Source organism: Ictalurus punctatus, chromosome 15 (genome assembly GCF_001660625.3).
Source record: "Ictalurus punctatus breed USDA103 chromosome 15, Coco_2.0, whole genome shotgun sequence".
Taxonomy (NCBI): Eukaryota; Metazoa; Chordata; class Actinopteri; order Siluriformes; family Ictaluridae; genus Ictalurus; species Ictalurus punctatus.
The window spans coordinates 21703887-21719992 of record NC_030430.2 but is presented as its reverse complement, the minus strand read 5'-3'; the positions used below and the strand labels follow the sequence as shown (position 1 = coordinate 21719992).

General features: G+C 42.8%; 2 protein-coding genes across 3 annotated transcripts; one reads left to right on the top strand and one right to left on the bottom strand.

Moving 5' to 3' along the window:
* The first annotated feature begins 382 nt into the window (after nt 1-382).
* Nucleotides 383-8843, top strand: si:dkey-261l7.2. Of its 2 annotated transcripts, none has more exons than XM_017487183.3 (7): nt 383-644; nt 803-987; nt 3490-3579; nt 3688-3782; nt 5459-5622; nt 5797-5913; nt 7191-8843. In XM_017487183.3, the coding sequence occupies exons 2-7, from the start codon at nt 863-865 to the stop codon at nt 7284-7286; spliced, it is 687 nt and encodes a 228-aa protein (XP_017342672.1). In that variant the 5' UTR covers nt 383-644; nt 803-862; the 3' UTR covers nt 7287-8843. The 2 variants fall into 2 exon arrangements, with proteins under 2 accessions (XP_017342672.1, XP_017342671.1); XM_017487182.3 differs by having other exon boundaries at nt 389-644; nt 850-987.
* A 1184-nt stretch (nt 8844-10027) lies between these two features.
* On the bottom strand, nt 10028-15089 carry irak1bp1 (interleukin-1 receptor-associated kinase 1 binding protein 1). Its single transcript, XM_017486472.3, has 4 exons — nt 14783-15089; nt 12221-12286; nt 11972-12102; nt 10028-10849 (listed from the first exon to the last, which is right to left on the bottom strand). The coding sequence occupies exons 1-4, from the start codon at nt 15074-15076 to the stop codon at nt 10591-10593; spliced, it is 750 nt and encodes a 249-aa protein (XP_017341961.1). The 5' UTR covers nt 15077-15089; the 3' UTR covers nt 10028-10590.
* Between the last annotated feature and the right edge of the window lie 1017 nt (nt 15090-16106).

Here is a 16106-nt window from a genome sequence, read left to right as displayed (position 1 = left end):
CATGCAGTACAGCAGTACATGCAGAACCCCAATCCCCCCCCCCACTTTGTAGGCATACACTCGTACCAGCATCACTAACTGTCATTACCATGCTGAGAATAAACCATCGCCCAAATAAGACCTGTTCACGCATTCACTTCACCCACGTGATCAGTTTACCGAATAAAATGGCGGCTCGGTGTTGTCTGTTGCAGTGCTGAACTTATTTAACACACGAGTAGTTTATGGTCGCGTGCGGTTTTAGAAGCGGTTCCTCTTTTCAACAGTCCGGATTTGTGGCCGTCTCGTGGTTAAACAGCGCCCTCTACCTGCACACCCGCGTCATCACTGAAGCACAGAAACACGTCCGCGCGCTACATACAATCCGCTCCTGACGTGGCGGAGCGCGAGTCGCACGCGTACACCTTCCACCTTCCTCCTCCCCCGCGTGGGCCTCGACTATTGGCCGCGCGCGCAGGTGCCAAAACCGAAACTTTCGCCTCATGCAAATATTAACGTGCGGTTGTAGAGCGCGCGCGCTCCTGACACGCACACCGCCGAGGTTTGGGTGAACTTTACTTTGACTGGTACGGATCGCGCGTGCTTTGTCTCTGGATCTCTAAACTTTAAACTACGCAGTCCGTGCGCTCGCGCCGTCACTGCAGGTGAGTAGAACTAATCTGCGTGCATCTGTTTGAACTTCCTGTTATTAAAACACAAGTTCCGGGTTCGTTTTGTTTTTCTGGTTATTTTTTTTATAGTGTTGATGACAAACTTCGCGCTTAAGTAATAGATCTGTTTGTGCGTTTGTTTTCCCCCCCAGCTCGTCTGTGAATAGCTGCGTTTGACATTTTTTGTTTGCGTTGAAAGGACAGGTCACGTGATGCCGCAGGTGACGGGGCCGGTGTTGCTGCAGCTCGCGCTGCTCCTGTGCGCTCTGCCCGCGCAGTATCTCATAACGCAGTGGACCAGCGGAACCGCCGCACAGCGCAGCCTGGCCACTCAGGGGTACACACACACACACACACACACACTATACAATCAGGTTACTCATGATAATATCATGATCAATCATATGATCATAGAAGTTAATCAAATTTAAATTCTTACAAAAATGTATCAAAGATGATATAATGTATAAAAGTAAGCCTGAACTGTAACATCAAAGTTTACAGATTCATTCATTCATCTTCGGTAACCACTTCATCCTGGTGAAGTACGCAGTGGCTCCCGAGCCTGTCCCAGAAACACAGGACGTGAGGCGTGAAATACACCCTGTCCATGCACACGCATTCACACACTCATGCACACCTAGGGGAGAGTTAGCATAGCCAATCCACCTACTGGCACACACTACTGGCAACACCTGCGAAGGTTTCCTGAGCCTTTAATCTCTCAGTCTGGTTCAGTACACACCCACAATCACAGGGAAGATGAAAGTAAATGCTGCATTTCATTTGGAATTCAAGGTCCCAGAGTCTGGAGGAAGAATGGAGAGGCACAGCAAGTCCAGTGTGAAGTTTCCACAGTCAGTGATGATTTGGGTTGCCAGGTCATCTGCTGGTGTTGGTCCACTGTGTTTTCTCAAGTCGAGAGTCGATGCAGCGTCTACCAGGAGATTTTAGAGCACTTCATGCTTCTATCTGCTGACGAGCTTTATGGAGATGCTGATTTCCTTTTCCAGCAGGACTTGAACCTGCCCACAGTGCCAAAACTACTAGTGACTGGTTTGCTGACCATGGCGTTACTGTGCTTGATTGGCCAGCCGACTCGCCTGACCCGAACCCCATAGAGAATCTATGAGAGACACCAGACCCGACAATACAGACGAGCTGAAGCCCGCTATCAAAGCGACCCGGGCTTCCAGAACACCTCAGCAGTTCCTCGGACTGATCGCCTCCACGCCACGCCGCATTCACGCAGTAATTCCTGCAAAAGGATTAAAGCCCCGACCGAGTATCAGCGCATAAATTAACATCCTTTTCAAAAGATCGACATCTCTGTATTATAAATTCTTTATTCTAATATTTTGAGATACTGGATTTTTTGATCGGTAATCATCAAGATTAATACAAAAAAAAAAAAAAAGTCTTGAAATATTTCACTTTACGTGTAATGAATCTAGAATATATGAAATTTCCACTTTTTGAATTAAATTATGGAAAAAAAACCCACGAACTTTTCCACGATATTCAAATTTTTTGAGATGCACCTGTACAATAAGTAGTATAGCTAGAAGTGTCGTATAGGATTCTTCGGACAAATATGTTTTATTTACATTTAAACTGTATTTTTAGCTCTTGAGTGGTCACGTAGGAAAAGTCTCGATGTCTACATCAAATTAATCCGTCATACTTTTTTTTTTTTTCTTTTTTTTTCTCCAGTTTTGAAAAATCCCGTCTTTGCCCCACATCCATTCAGGGACTCGTATAAAACACACACAACAAATAGGCTATATAGGGAGTCAGCAGAAATCCCATTTTGAAGCCTTTTCCTAAACAAGTCCACAGGGATCCCCAGGACATCCAGTGGTTGTGGAATGGAACAAGCCAACCATCGCGTTGAATTTCTGCTGCATGTGTGATGGGAGTTCAGGGACAACAAAACTATGGACCGTCTGAGATTTGGGAAAGATCTTTATATTACTTTATAGTACTGGCCTAGTTTTAATCCCGGTGGTTCTCTCTCTCTCTCTCTCTCTCTCTCTCTCTCTCTCTCTCTTTCTGGGTAAAGCTTTAATTGTGTATCAACCGATCAGAGTTAAAGGAGTATATATTTTGGTCAAACATGAAATTTACACAAGATTAAATTCCCTCTGCAAAACTAAATAGGCCAACACCCAACATGTCCTGGCTTATCGAGTACATCTGGGGCAAATTTATTAGTCCATCCGCTTACACACGGCTACGGGGAGCCTGGAGCCTATCCCAGGGAACTCGGGGTACAAGACACCCTGGATGTAAATGCCAACCCATCGCAGGGCACATTCACACACTACGGGCAATTTGTAAGTGCCAATCAGCATACAACGCATGTCTGTGCACCGGGGGAGGAAACCGGAGTACCCGGGGGAGAACATGCAAACTCCGTGGCGCAAATAGATATTTTTCTTTCTTTTTTTTTCCGGCTGTTCCTGTGGCTTTTCAGTTTTTCAGGTTGCTCTTAATGCATCATTAATCTGTATTTACTTAAAATAGAGGCACAGGTGCGGTCGTGGAGTTTGTGGCTTTGGATTCTTAATAAACGTTAAAAAAATTAAATTAGTATAGCAATGTTTTACCAAGTACAAGTATCATATATATTTTTTTTTTCCCCATTAAGATTCATCTTAAAACCTTTTCTTCCAAGACTTTTGCCTGTCTTCTTCCTCGGAGTAATAAAAATAGTGATATTGAGTGTTAGAAAGGTGCTATATAAATGGAACCCATTACTTCCTCTTCTTATTATTATTATTAGTGTACCCCAGTTTTGCAGTGTTTATATACTGTATTTCTGCTTCTCTTTGTTCAGGATCCTTGACGCGTGGAAAAGCATGAGGACGTCGTATCTAAACGTGACCGTCTTGGTAGACTGGATCACTTCTTGGATGCCCAAAATTCCGTAAGCGTTCGATGAAAAAACCTTTCATTATTCACTTTTAAAACCCTGTACATGTACCAGAAGCATGTAGATCTGTGCCCTCATACACACGTATACACGTACACACAGACTGTTGGGAGTGGAGGAGGAGCTGGAGGACATGCATGGAGAGATCATGGCGCTGGAGATTCTGATGCGTGATAATGAGCACGGCTACTTTGCAGGTAAGAGGCTTTTTTTTTTTTTTTTTTTTCCCCTAGCATGTCATATGAAACATTTATACAACACTTCGACTTCGGTCATGAGCCTAAACGTGCTCAGTAGTTCACCTCATGGTTCAGTAGTCTATTTCTGTTACTGTAAAATGGAAATGTTCTGCTAGTTTGGCTAAATTTCTGGAATTGTTCCCCTTTATCCCAAATGTAGTCAATCAACATGTTCAGTGTTTCAGTATTTTGCACTGGAGTTCCATGCGTTGCTAAAAAGTGATAAGCTTATAGAGATTGTGCAGAGAGCTGGATAAATTCTAAACACACTCATGTCAACAAACTTCGTTTGGCTCTGGAGCAATTTCACCTGTTATCATAAAATATCAGACTAAGTCTATATTAAAGGCATTCGATATACTACTCAAATCAGACATCTACATCCACGGTCAGGAGCCAAGGGAGCTGTGCTCTCTTGGTGGAAGGGATCGTGCTACTCCATGTCCGCTGTCAGTCACAGCAGCGACTTTCGCCAATCGTAGGCGTCTGTGAGCCTGCGAACGAGGGAGGGGATGGATAGTGTTTTATTTTGAGTGTGTTGTGCTGAATTGTGACACAGCCTGAGAAGAAGTATGAAAAAATGCGGTTGGTCATGTGATCAGGGAGAACTGGCTGGTGGGTAGGAACTGGCATGCGACCAAATTGAGGCAACAAAGGAGAAAAAAAATAGGAAGTAGACGACCAATCATTTCATCAGTGCATGCATGAATGAAAAATTATACCGTATCAGACAAAACACGGAAAGGTTTGCTCTAAGCTTCTTTTACTTGCTGGCTGCATTAGCATCATAGCTCCACTGCTAACCTGAACGAGACAATCTTCATACACCAAACATATTATGGTTGATTGACTACAATCGTGTTAAAGTTAGATCTATGTCTGAGCTATTCCTTTAAATACTAAACAGCATTTTTACATATTGTTGTATCTGACGTGGGAAGTTATTACGGCCTCTATCGTTTAACCTGTATACGAACCTGGAACACCTGCATGCCAAGGCGTCCAACATTGTTAAGTATGGATAAGAGCAGTCCTTCCATGCTGAAATGTCAGCTGGTGGAGCATGTGGCGTGTATTACTGAGAGATGCCCACGTCTTCCGTCACTGTTCAAACAATGCCGTTTGAATAAGAATTAGTTCTACAGCCAAAGGGCTAAACATAAGCTTTGCATGAAACTGAGACTCCCCAAGGAGCGCCTGTGCTACAAATAGCACCCGAGTTTCCTCTTCACTCTCTCTGTTTTTCAGAAACGGGTCAAGAGCAAGAATTCAAATTTTGGTGAAAATCTCATCGACTACTGCCTGGGCCTAATAACAAAATGTATACCATCCTAACAGATGTGCAGATTACACAGGTTACACACTTTCAGATTAAGCTCACAAATCCGAGTGGTCCAAATCCGATCTGTATGTTGAATAGTTAAGACTTTAATTTAGGGCAGCCAAGACTGTACTGGGAGTAGATTGGAAGTGAAGATTGGATTTTACACACGTCGCATTAGAAGTATTCGGCATTTCAGCCAGAGTTCAATCTCAATAATAGCTTATTAGCTGCTTTTCAGGACCAAGTGAGTATCACAGCATTTAGTTGGGCAAGTAGTTAAATTTGTGTGTGTGTGTGTGTGTGTGTATAGCTTCAGAGGTGCCGCGCAGCCCCAGGCCAGCGTATGTGCTGCACCGTGTTGGAGAGGTCGTCATAGATACCCAGAATCACATGGTCGGGGTGATCGTGGGCTGGGACGAAGGACTCCGAGCTCCTCCAGAGTGGTTAAAGAGGAAAAAATACACAGACTCAGAGGTCTCAACACACACACACACACACACACACACACACACATCTTTTTAAAGTTTCCTAAAATCCAAGAACAGAAATACTTTCTATAATGACAGTTATAAAAATTTCTTGAGGAATTTATTATTTAATAGACACATTTACGCCTCTTACCCTTTATTTGTACGTGTGTATGTGTAGGTGGAGAGACTGAAGGACACCCCACATTACAAAATTTTATTCAGTGGACCAGACCCGTCCTCCCTGATGATTGGATACCTGCCCCAGAATGTACTCCAGCTGTTTGAGGGATACAGGGTATGAAGAAACTCGTTCCTTTCTCCATCATCTCCATCTGGTTTAAGTCACTATAGATTAGTTTATTCTTACCAGTGCACCGATTCAGAACAGCATCCATCATGTGAATGTTGTCAGGTGATGGAGACTGAATTAAGAACAGGTGTCTCCCTCGTGTAGCACTCGCAGTGGTCATTATTAGGAGTTTATTATTATTATTATTATTATTATTATTATTATAAACATAATTCAATTAATTTCTGTTTGGAATAATGCATTTCTTTCTTACTTTCTCTTGTTCCTGTTTCATGCTCATGCCCATCAGTCACAGTGAATGAAGTGTGGCCTATACATCTCAGTTGCATTGAAGGAGGTGTGGCCTCTGTGCCTATCAGTACCAGTGAAAGAGGAGTGGTCTCTGTGCCTATCAGTTGCAGTGAAGGAGGCATGGCCTCTGTGCCTATCAGTTCCAATAAGAGAGGCGTGGCCTCTGTGCCTATAAGTTGCAGTGAAGGAGGCGTGGCCTCTGTGCCTATCAGTTCCAATAAGAGAGGCGTGGCCTCTGTGCCTATAAGTTGCAGTGAAGGAGGTGTGGCCTCTGTGTCTATCAGTTGCATTAAAGGAGGTGTGGCCTCTGTGCCTATCAGTTGCATTAAAGGAGGTGTGGCCTCTGTGTCTATCAGTTCCAATAAGTGAGGCGTGGCCTCTGTGCCTATAAGTTGCAGTGAAGGAGGTGTGGCCTCTGTGCCTATCAGTTGCAGTGAAGGAGGTGTGGCCTCTGTGTCAATCAGTTCCAATAAGAGAGGTGTGGCCTCTGTGCCTATAAGTTGCAGTGAAGGAGGTGTGGCCTCTGTGCCTATCAGTTGCAGTGAAGGAGGTGTGGCCTCTGTGCCTATCAGTTGCATTAAAGGAGGTCTGGCCTCTGTGTCTATCAGTACCAGTAAGAGAGACGTGGCCTGTATGCCTGTCAGTTGCAGTGAAGGAGGTGTGGCCTCTGCGCCTTTCAGTTGCAGTGAAGGAGGTGTGGCCTCTGCGCCTTTCAGTTCCAGTGAAGGAGGTGTGGCCTCTGAGGTTAATATAAACTGCTTTTCCATTCTTTTCTCAGTAATGGGAGACAGGTCATCAAACTGTGAAAGATTTAAGGGTTGGAGTGCTTCTTTACATGCATCATTGATCATGTAGAGAGATGCACATCATAAGACACACAAGCATCTTAATCAGAAAAACATTTATTGACACCATTTTCAAAATAATTTGAATACTTTGTCATACTCAGTGTGTGTGTGTGTGTGTTCCAGCTAGAAATCCCCACTCTGGATCAGTATTTCTCCCACTTTAATGGGAAAAAATTTGTGATGCTGGACTGGCTGAAAGAACTCTACCCTGACGACTGAGAGAGAAACGGAGACAGGACGCCCGGCGTGTCGGATCGCACTGATATGTCGACGTGTTGTGAAGGTGTCGAAGTTGTTCTGTTGGGAATTAGCACTCGTCACTTTGCGCGCAGCTCTCGTCACTGTCGTGCCTTGGAGTCTCCCGATGGAGTGTGGATGTGACTTAGGCTGTGACCACGCTTCTGCACTTTTACGGTTAGGACTGCAAATTCAGGGATGACTAACACAAATAAATCAATTTCAACTAACCATGTGTGAATCAGATGAAGGACTGGCTCACAGAGTGGCACGTTTTTATTTTTCTATTATTATTTAATTGCCTGTGTTTATTAAACATACACTGGGTTTTTCATGAATGTAATTCAGGTCATTGAAGAGTTTAAAGAATCATCAGTATTGTGCAATGGATGTCAAACATGCTTTTAAACAGTGTTGTCAAGAAAATATCATAACACTCAGTATGTTTACATGGACAACAGTAATCTGATATTAACCCGATTAAGATGATACTCTGATTAAGAAACTAGCATGTAAACAGAGATTATTGATGACCTTAATCTGATTAAAGTCACACTCGAAGTAAACACAAACTGAATTAAGACATGTGGAGTATTCCTGTTTTAGTCGCATTATCGACGTGCGTTACAGACATGTACACACCTTAATTACACTATTAACGTCGTGTGGGAGTTTTCACCGCATTTTGCGACAGGACACGTTCACACACGGCAGCGCTCAACCGTCTGACGGCAAACAGGAGAGCACGGCTGCGTCCCAAACCGCGTACTTGCCTGCTATATAGTAGGAGAAATACATGTACCTCGACTACTATATTAGAGGTAAGTACGCGGTTTGGGACGCAGCCCACGGCTTCAAGCAGTCGTCTATTAGCACGTACAGCATGACAAATAATTAACCGCACTTGAAGCTTTCATAAAATTAAAAAGAAAAACACCCAAAACTGTATACGGTACCATAACGAAGACCAACTGTATGTCGACGTGAAATTCTGGAGGGAACGTCGGACGGCGTGGCGCGGCGACGTACTGACGTGTGCCGTTAATCGATCTATGTTCTAAAACACGTAAAACGGGAACACGAAAGGGATATTCTAAAAGCGACTCTTGTAAACACCTTAATCACAATATCGTCTTATTCAGAATAAGCTCGATAATCAGATTACTGCTGTCCATGTAAACGTAGTCAGTGAAAATGTAATACAAACACATACCTGAACTAATCAAGCACAGTTTTTTTGTCATTTGCATAAGTATGCTGAAGTGTTACAGCTGCTCGAGATGTATGATATTTGCATTATTGAGCCTCAGAGGGTTTAGTTTTGACTCATTTTGGGATTAGATGGGGAGTGAGTACTTTCAAGTTTGTACTATCATGAAAAGAAAGACAATGTAGGATAAATGTGGATAAACTAGTTCAGTAAAATTTCTACTGTTAAAATCAACACTGTCTTGTGAAATTCAGGGCCTCTCGGCAGATTACATGCCTACATGTTTGTCCATTTTTCAGTCTCCGGTCTAAATAAATGATTGAGATTCACTTTGCGTCTGATTCGAGTACTTCTGATTCATGTTTGGACCCAGCGCTTTACACACAGAATGTCATTTTAAATGTTTAAAGTAAACTTCTTCACAAAGTCTCGAATCTGATTGATTAGACGTTAGGAGTTGATTAGTTTTCTCTAAGAAAATGTGTTATGTAACAAAATAATGTCTGTTGAAAAGGTGACGTTTTCTCTAAGGGGAATTTATGGAGCTTTACAGTAGGAGTCTCCAGTGTTTTGTAATGGTTGGTAAATTTTCTGCCATGGGAAAGACATACTGCTTTGAGACAAGTTGAAATAAATGCAAACAGTATCAATAGGGAAGCCTCCACCACCAACAAGTCAAAAAATATAAAAACTACTTCAGACATTTGACCTTTCTGTGACCGTGACCCAATTTGGATCCCAATGCGAAGTTAATTGCGTATAAATCCATCCATTTTCCATACCACTTATCCTACACAGGGTCGCAGGGGAGCCTGGAGCCTATCCCAGGGAACTTGGGGCACAAGGCAGGGGACCACCTGGATGGGGGTGCCAACCAATCACGGGGCACATTCACACACCCATTCACACAGTACGGACAGTATGGGAATGCCAATTCACCTACAACAAGTCTTTAGACTGGGGGAAGAAAGCAGAGTACCCGGAGGAAGCCTCCGAGGCATGGGGAAAACACGCAAACTCCACGCACACAGGGCGGAGGCGGGATTCGAACCCCCAACCCTGAATGTGCGAGGCGAACGTGCTAATCACCGTGCCCCCACATATAATTTCTACAAACGTTTAAACACTTAGATGGACCGATGGAAATATCTTGGGCCGCGAGTTCCTGAACATGAACGTGTTGGTAGCAAAAATACATTTCAGATATTTGACCTTCCTGTTTTCCTGTTGGATCAGTTCCAAAATCTAATCAGTTCATCTGCGGGTTACAACGATAATTACGCACAAAACCTTCAAACATTTAACCGCTCGTTGCTGAGGTATCATGCTCGCGAGAATCATGGACCGATAGAAGGATGGACAACCTGAGAACAGTCTCTCCACCACTCAGTGGCGGATGCATTGAAAGTGAGGGAAAGGATGTTTACAGCTGCTATAACGTGATAGCAGTGAGAACAGGAGCTAACTTGTTTTGTGGATGTTCCAATACAATACAATAAATGTATCCACTGTATAAACACATACCAAATAGAAATCATTCTTTAATACATTTAAAAACTCAATAATTGACAAATTCCTGCTGTATAAGAGGAATAAAGGACTTTGGCACATGCTGGGACATTATTGGAAAATAATAAGCATGTGGGTGGAAACAGTAACTCTGCTTAGAGGAACTCTCGGGCCACATCACACCACCACGATGTTGATTAATTTCTTATAACCGCACACCGTGTAGTGCTTTATTCTTTATTTATTCTGTTTAATGGCCACATTTCCTGAAATGTAATTCAGGAAGCATGTTGTTTTCAGTCAGGAGAGTCCTAAAACCTTCCGATACCTGTGTGGAACTGTGCTTATGTTACAGATTCCAGTTTATTTGACTTTTAGAAGTTGAAAGTCGAAGTTGAACTACAACCACTGCGGTGTTTTAAATTTGTCGCTATATTAAATCATACTGGCCATAAGTCTTGCACATTCCGTTAGCACACGTGATGTTATTTCATGTCTTCCTGTAGTTCCCTGATGAATATTTATCTCTGGCTGTTTTGATTTGTGTTAGCTCCAAGAATGTGTTCTTCATAACCTCTTCCTCGTCCTGTCCTTAGGCCGCAGCTCAAACGTCACAAACACGTGTGATGATGCAGTGATCGACATCTGGCCCACCTTCTCCTGTAGAGTCAGAGTGCGGGTCACGCCTTCTTGCTGTCCAGATCTCCACTCCCGAGACTCCTCCTCCCGTACCGATAAGGGCCGTCCTAAAGCCTGTCCTAGCATGTTACACACCTCCTGTGCTTTAAGTCGAGCGTTTTCCACGGCTGCTGCACACACACGTCTCCTGCGCAAAGCGCCAGATATATCACATCGTTGGGCAAAAGACACAGGTGTATTTATTCGTAAATGTTCATGTTGCGACGTGTAAACATATACAGTATCTCACAAAAGTGAGTACACCCCTCACGTTTTTGTAAATATTTGATGATATCTTTTCATGTGACAACACTGAAGAAATGACACTTTGTTACAGTGTAAAGTAGTGAGTGTACAGCTTGTGTAACAGTGTAAATTTGCTGTCCCCTCAAAATAACTCAACACACAGACATTAATGTCTAAACCGCTGGCAACAAAAGTGACATCTTTAGAAGAGGTTTCCTTCTGGGACGACAGCCATGCAGACCAATTTGATGCAGTGTGCGGCGTATGGTCTGAGCACTGACAGGCTGACCCCCCAACCCTTCAACCTCTGCAGCAATGCTGGCAGCACTCATACGTCTATTTCCCAAAGACAACCTCTGGATATGACGCTGCGTACGTGCATTCTACTTCTTTGGTCGACCATGGCGAGGCCTGTTCTGAGTGGAACCTGTCCTGTTAAACCGCTGTATGGTCTTGGCCACCGTGCTGCAGCTCAGTGTCAGGGTCTTGGCAATCTTCTTATAGCCTAGGCCATCTTTATGTAGAGCAACAATTCTTTTTTTCAGATCCCCAGAGAGTTCTTTGCCATGAGGTGCCATGTTGAACTTCCAGTGACCAGCATGAGGGAGTGTGAGAGCGATGACACCAAATTTAACACACCTGCTCCCCATTCACACCTGAGACCTTGTAACACTAACAAGTCACATGACACCGGGGAGGGAAAATGACTAATTGGGCCCAATTTGGATATTTTCACTTAGGGGTGTACTCACTTTTGTTGCCAGCGGTTTAGACATTAATGGCTGTGTGTTGAGTTATTTTGAGGGGACGGCAAATTTACACTGTTACACAAGCTGTACACTCACTACTTTACATTGTAGCAAAGTGTCATTTCTTCAGTGTTGTCACATGAAAAGATATCATCAAATATTTACAAAAATGTGAGGGGTGTACTCACTTTTGTGAGATACTGTAGGTGCGATGGGTGGGAATACTACGGTCGTTAGGAGCTTCTAAACAACGTTCGTGAATATATCAGACTTACCGTAACACACTGAGGCTTTCTGGACTGTGAGAGAAACGTGGATCTCCGACACACACACTTCTGTCCAGCTTTTCAACAAGCACCGAGCGAACGGTCTGCATCTTCACCAAGTCGGAAAACACCATGCTTACCTTTGCCACACACACACACACACACCATATTCAGAACCCAATATCTGATCAAACAAGCACTGAATCAATACGTTATTAAATCCTGAATTACTGCTGAAGCGTTTAAATGATGCCCCACCTCAGCCTGCATACAGTACAGCTCTTCCTCTCTCTGCAAGTGTTTCATCACAGTGATGTCCTCCTCCTGACGGAACATATTCAAACACGGCAGGTTCGATCATTGCCCTGTCAGTATACGGAGAAATAATACTGATCTCACAATAAATTATGTCTCAAATCTGCTTTCCCGAGAGCCCTGAAGATCCATCGACACCTCACCGACTTCACTGTTCCTCACAGGAACGAGTAGCTGATTTGAGATGGAACATTTTATATGTTTAGCTTTGAATTAGTCTGTAAAGACTAGTGAGACTCTTTAGTAGTATTGTAGTGTCCTGTGTTAGCACACGTCTTCACGTGCGCTTTGTGTAAAAACGTGTAGATCTTATTGAGTTCCGTGTCGCCTCATGCGGTTAGCGTGTTGTGTCATGTAGCACCGTGGTCCTGGAGGAACGGTGTTTCACGGTGTACTCTACCAGCTGTATATGGCTGAAATGACAATAAAAACACTCGAACTTGAACTCTGATGAAATCGACGGGACTTTTAACGTGATGTAGGTTTTCCTTCATTATCGCAAGTCATAAATACGGTCCGAAAGTGTACGCCAAGATATTAATAGTGAAGGAAATAAGCGATGTTTTGGGATGTGTTCCACATGCGTGTAAGGACTTCTGCAAATCTCTCTGGCAGTTGTGTTTTATTTCTTCCGCTCTTTGGTCTTTGATTCATGTTTCTTCCATTTCTGAATGATGGTTTTCACTTCACTTCAAAAGGTTGGTCTTTACTGCTTACAGAAAACTGCTCGAGAGTTTCAACCTCCCGGTAACTTTCTAACTCAGATCCGACTTAACAACTTAAAACCATTTTAACGCTTGAAACACATTCGCATAAAGTAACTAGACCCGGGGCTTTCAAAACGTTCACAGCCAGGGGGTGTAAAGTTCAACACAGCTCCAACAAAACAGTTTCCTCTTTGTTTGCTTCTTTCTTTCTTCCTTCCATTCTTCCTTCTTTTCTTCCTTCCATTCTTCCTTCTCTTCTTTCTTTCTTCCTTCCATTCTTCCTTCCTTTCTTTCTTTGTTTCTTCCTTTCTTTATTCCTTCCTTTCTTCGTTTCTTTCTTCCTTCCTTTCCTTTCTTCGTTTCTTTCTTTCTTCCTTCCTTTCTTTGTTTCTCTCTTCCTTCCTTTCTTTGTTTCTCTCTTCCTTCCTTTCTTTGTTTCTCTCTTCCTTCCTTTCTTCGCTTCTTTCTTTCTTCCTTCCTTCCTTTCTTTCTTCCTTTCTTCATCTTTCTTCCTTCCTTTCTCTCTTCCTTCCTTCCTTTCTTTCTTTCTTTCCTTTCTTTCTTTGTTTCTCTCTTCCTTCCTTTCTTCGCTTCTTCCTTTCTTCATCTTTCTTCCTTCCTTTCTCTCTTCCTTCCTTCCTTTCTTTCTTTCTTCCTTTCCTTTCTTTCTTCCTTTCTTTCTTCCTTCCTTCCTTCCTTATTGACGGTTACAGCATTGAACAGATGCCTTTATCCAGAGCGACTTATAGAAGTGCTTTATAGTCTCCTACAAAAACACCTCCTCCTGCTAGTTCACTACGTCAGGGGTTAAGAGTACCATCGGCTTCAAAAACCCTGTTAGGGAGGTTAGTACGTTATGAAAAGAAAAAACAAGAAAAGGATTAAAAAAAAAACTAAAATAAACAAAACTCTTTCAAAAAAATTATCCAAATGTTAGGGTCATTATTTAAATACATGCAGAAATATTTTGATTTATTGGAAATTTTGTGTGTTTTATTCCTGAACTTTACACTGACAACAATTTAGATCCAAGCTGACATTATTTATTGGTGAACTGCTGTTCAATTATTGAGGTTTGGCTCAAACCCATTTAACTGAAGTGACCCGAGTGGTGGTATTATTATTATTATTATTATTATTATTATTATTATTATTATTATTATTATCATTATTATTATTATCAGTAGTAGTACCCCCTCAGGCACATTTTAATTGCCACCTTTACACTTTCTTGCACATTTGCAACATCCAAGTGTTTGTTTACATGTTACATAATGTTTTATATAAAGATGAACTCCCTCTCCTCCTTAATGGACTTTGACTAGATTATTGCACTTGTTTTAACACTGATCTTCTTTACTTGAATTTTTATTGTATTTATGTTATCTGTATGTTTTTTTTTTATTTTATTATTAACATTACACTACTGTAACACTGCAATTTCCCTCAGGATCAATAAAGTATCTCTCTCTCTCTCTCTCTCTCTCTCTCTCTCTCAACATGTCAATAACAATAAGAGTGCAATAATACTGTTGATAATGGGGTGCTGTGATTTATATCACCACCACCCCGACACACTTTGAGAACCCTGAACTGGAGTCTGTTAATAGGGAGTGCAAACTTTTGCGCTTGCCCATAAAGCCCTCCAGTCTCACTCAGTGTCTGTTGTAGTGTTCAGGACATGCAGGTAGGAGCCGAACCTCCACAGGAAAACGTAGAATTGAGTGGAAGAGCGAGCTCTGTGTGTGTGTGTGTGTGTGTGTGTGTGTGTGTGTGTGTGTGTGTGTGTGTGTCGCACCGGGACTCCGTGCTGGCGGCCGGTGTGCAGGATGTAGTCCAGTCTGCGCTGCACGCTGTTAGCGGCGTCCTGAGCGGTTTCCTTGCTGTTCGACACGGAGACGGTAACAGCGGCCCGGTCCGGAGGAACACACAGCTCCGCGCTGCCCGTCACCTCCACCTGCCTCCCGCGACCACCACACCGACTACACCCCGCCTTCACATCCCGGCTCACCTCCAGCTCCTTCACACCCCCATAACCGTCGCCGGCGGCCGGTACAAGAGAAGCGAAAACTCGAGCCGGACTCTGCGCCATCTTGGTAAACCAGTGAAGCGCTATGGCAACGCGCGCGGAGCATGACGGGTAATAAAGCACGACGGGAAATGTAGTTTAGAATGAAAGTGGAAACTACAAGTGTATATCCATCCATCCATACATTCAACTATTTACAATATGTGTGTGTGTGTGTGTGTGTTTAATCTGTTCAGTGGTCCAGGACTGTTTATACAGTTTAAAATCTACTATTTAAAATTGGGACAGCAATTTTTTATTTATTTATTTATTTATTTATTTTTAGCTATTTTTCTTTTTGTTTCATTTTTATTTCCATTTCCTTTTCTGTACTTTGTGTACATTTCCCTTTATTGTCCTTTGGGTTTCCTTTCTTTTTACTTTACCTTTAACTGTTAGAGTGAAATAATAAAGTAAATGTAGCCCATTTGAATTGAATTTCGGGTGTGCAGTGGTTTAGTGGTTCGCACGTTCACCTCACACCGCCAGGGTTGGGCATGTTCTCCCCGTGCTGCGGGGGTTTCCTCCGGGTGCTCCGGTTTCCTCCCCCAGTCCAAAGACATGCATGGTAGGCTGATTGGCGTGTCTAAAGTGTCCGTAGTGTATGAATGGGTGTGTGAGTGTGTATGTGATTGTGCGCTGTGATGGATTAGAACCCTGTCCAGGGTGTACCCCGCCTTGTGCCCCATGCTCCCTGGGATAGTCTCCAGATTCCCCGTGACCCTGTAGGATAAGCGGTATAGAAGATGGATGGATGAATGAATTGAATTTCCCCTACAGGGGATCAATAAAGGTACATCTTTGTCTTATCTCAATTACTTTCGTTTTCTTTTTCGTTTTCTTTTATTTGATTTAAGTAGACATTATTTCTGTTTGGTTTTACTGTAAGTTATTGAACTTCAGCTTAATCCCAGCCAATCAAATAATAACCCTATAATCATAACTAAATAATAAGTGTAACTGTTGCACCCATGTCTGAGAACCATTACTATACAAAAAGGACAGAATGAAGGTAAACATGAACATGTGGTATGAACATGTAGTAACAGTAGAT

Excerpts from the sequence above, each read along its gene's own strand:
- si:dkey-261l7.2 (XM_017487183.3), top strand. The coding sequence starts at position 863 with ATGCCGCAGGTGACGGGGCCGGTGTTGCTGCAGCTCGCGCTGCTCCTG. Across the intron at positions 988-3,489 it reads CGCAGCCTGGCCACTCAGGG|GATCCTTGACGCGTGGAAAA; the intron begins GTACACACACAC and ends CTCTTTGTTCAG. Across the intron at positions 5,623-5,796 it reads AAAAATACACAGACTCAGAG|GTGGAGAGACTGAAGGACAC; the intron begins GTCTCAACACAC and ends GTGTATGTGTAG.
- irak1bp1 (XM_017486472.3), bottom strand. The coding sequence starts at position 15,076 with ATGGCGCAGAGTCCGGCTCGAGTTTTCGCTTCTCTTGTACCGGCCGCC. Across the intron at positions 12,287-14,782 it reads GCCGCCAGCACGGAGTCCCG|GAGGAGGACATCACTGTGAT; the intron begins GTGCGACACACA and ends ATGTTCCGTCAG. Across the intron at positions 10,850-11,971 it reads GAAAGCCTCAGTGTGTTACG|GAGACGTGTGTGTGCAGCAG; the intron begins GTAAGTCTGATA and ends CGCTTTGCGCAG.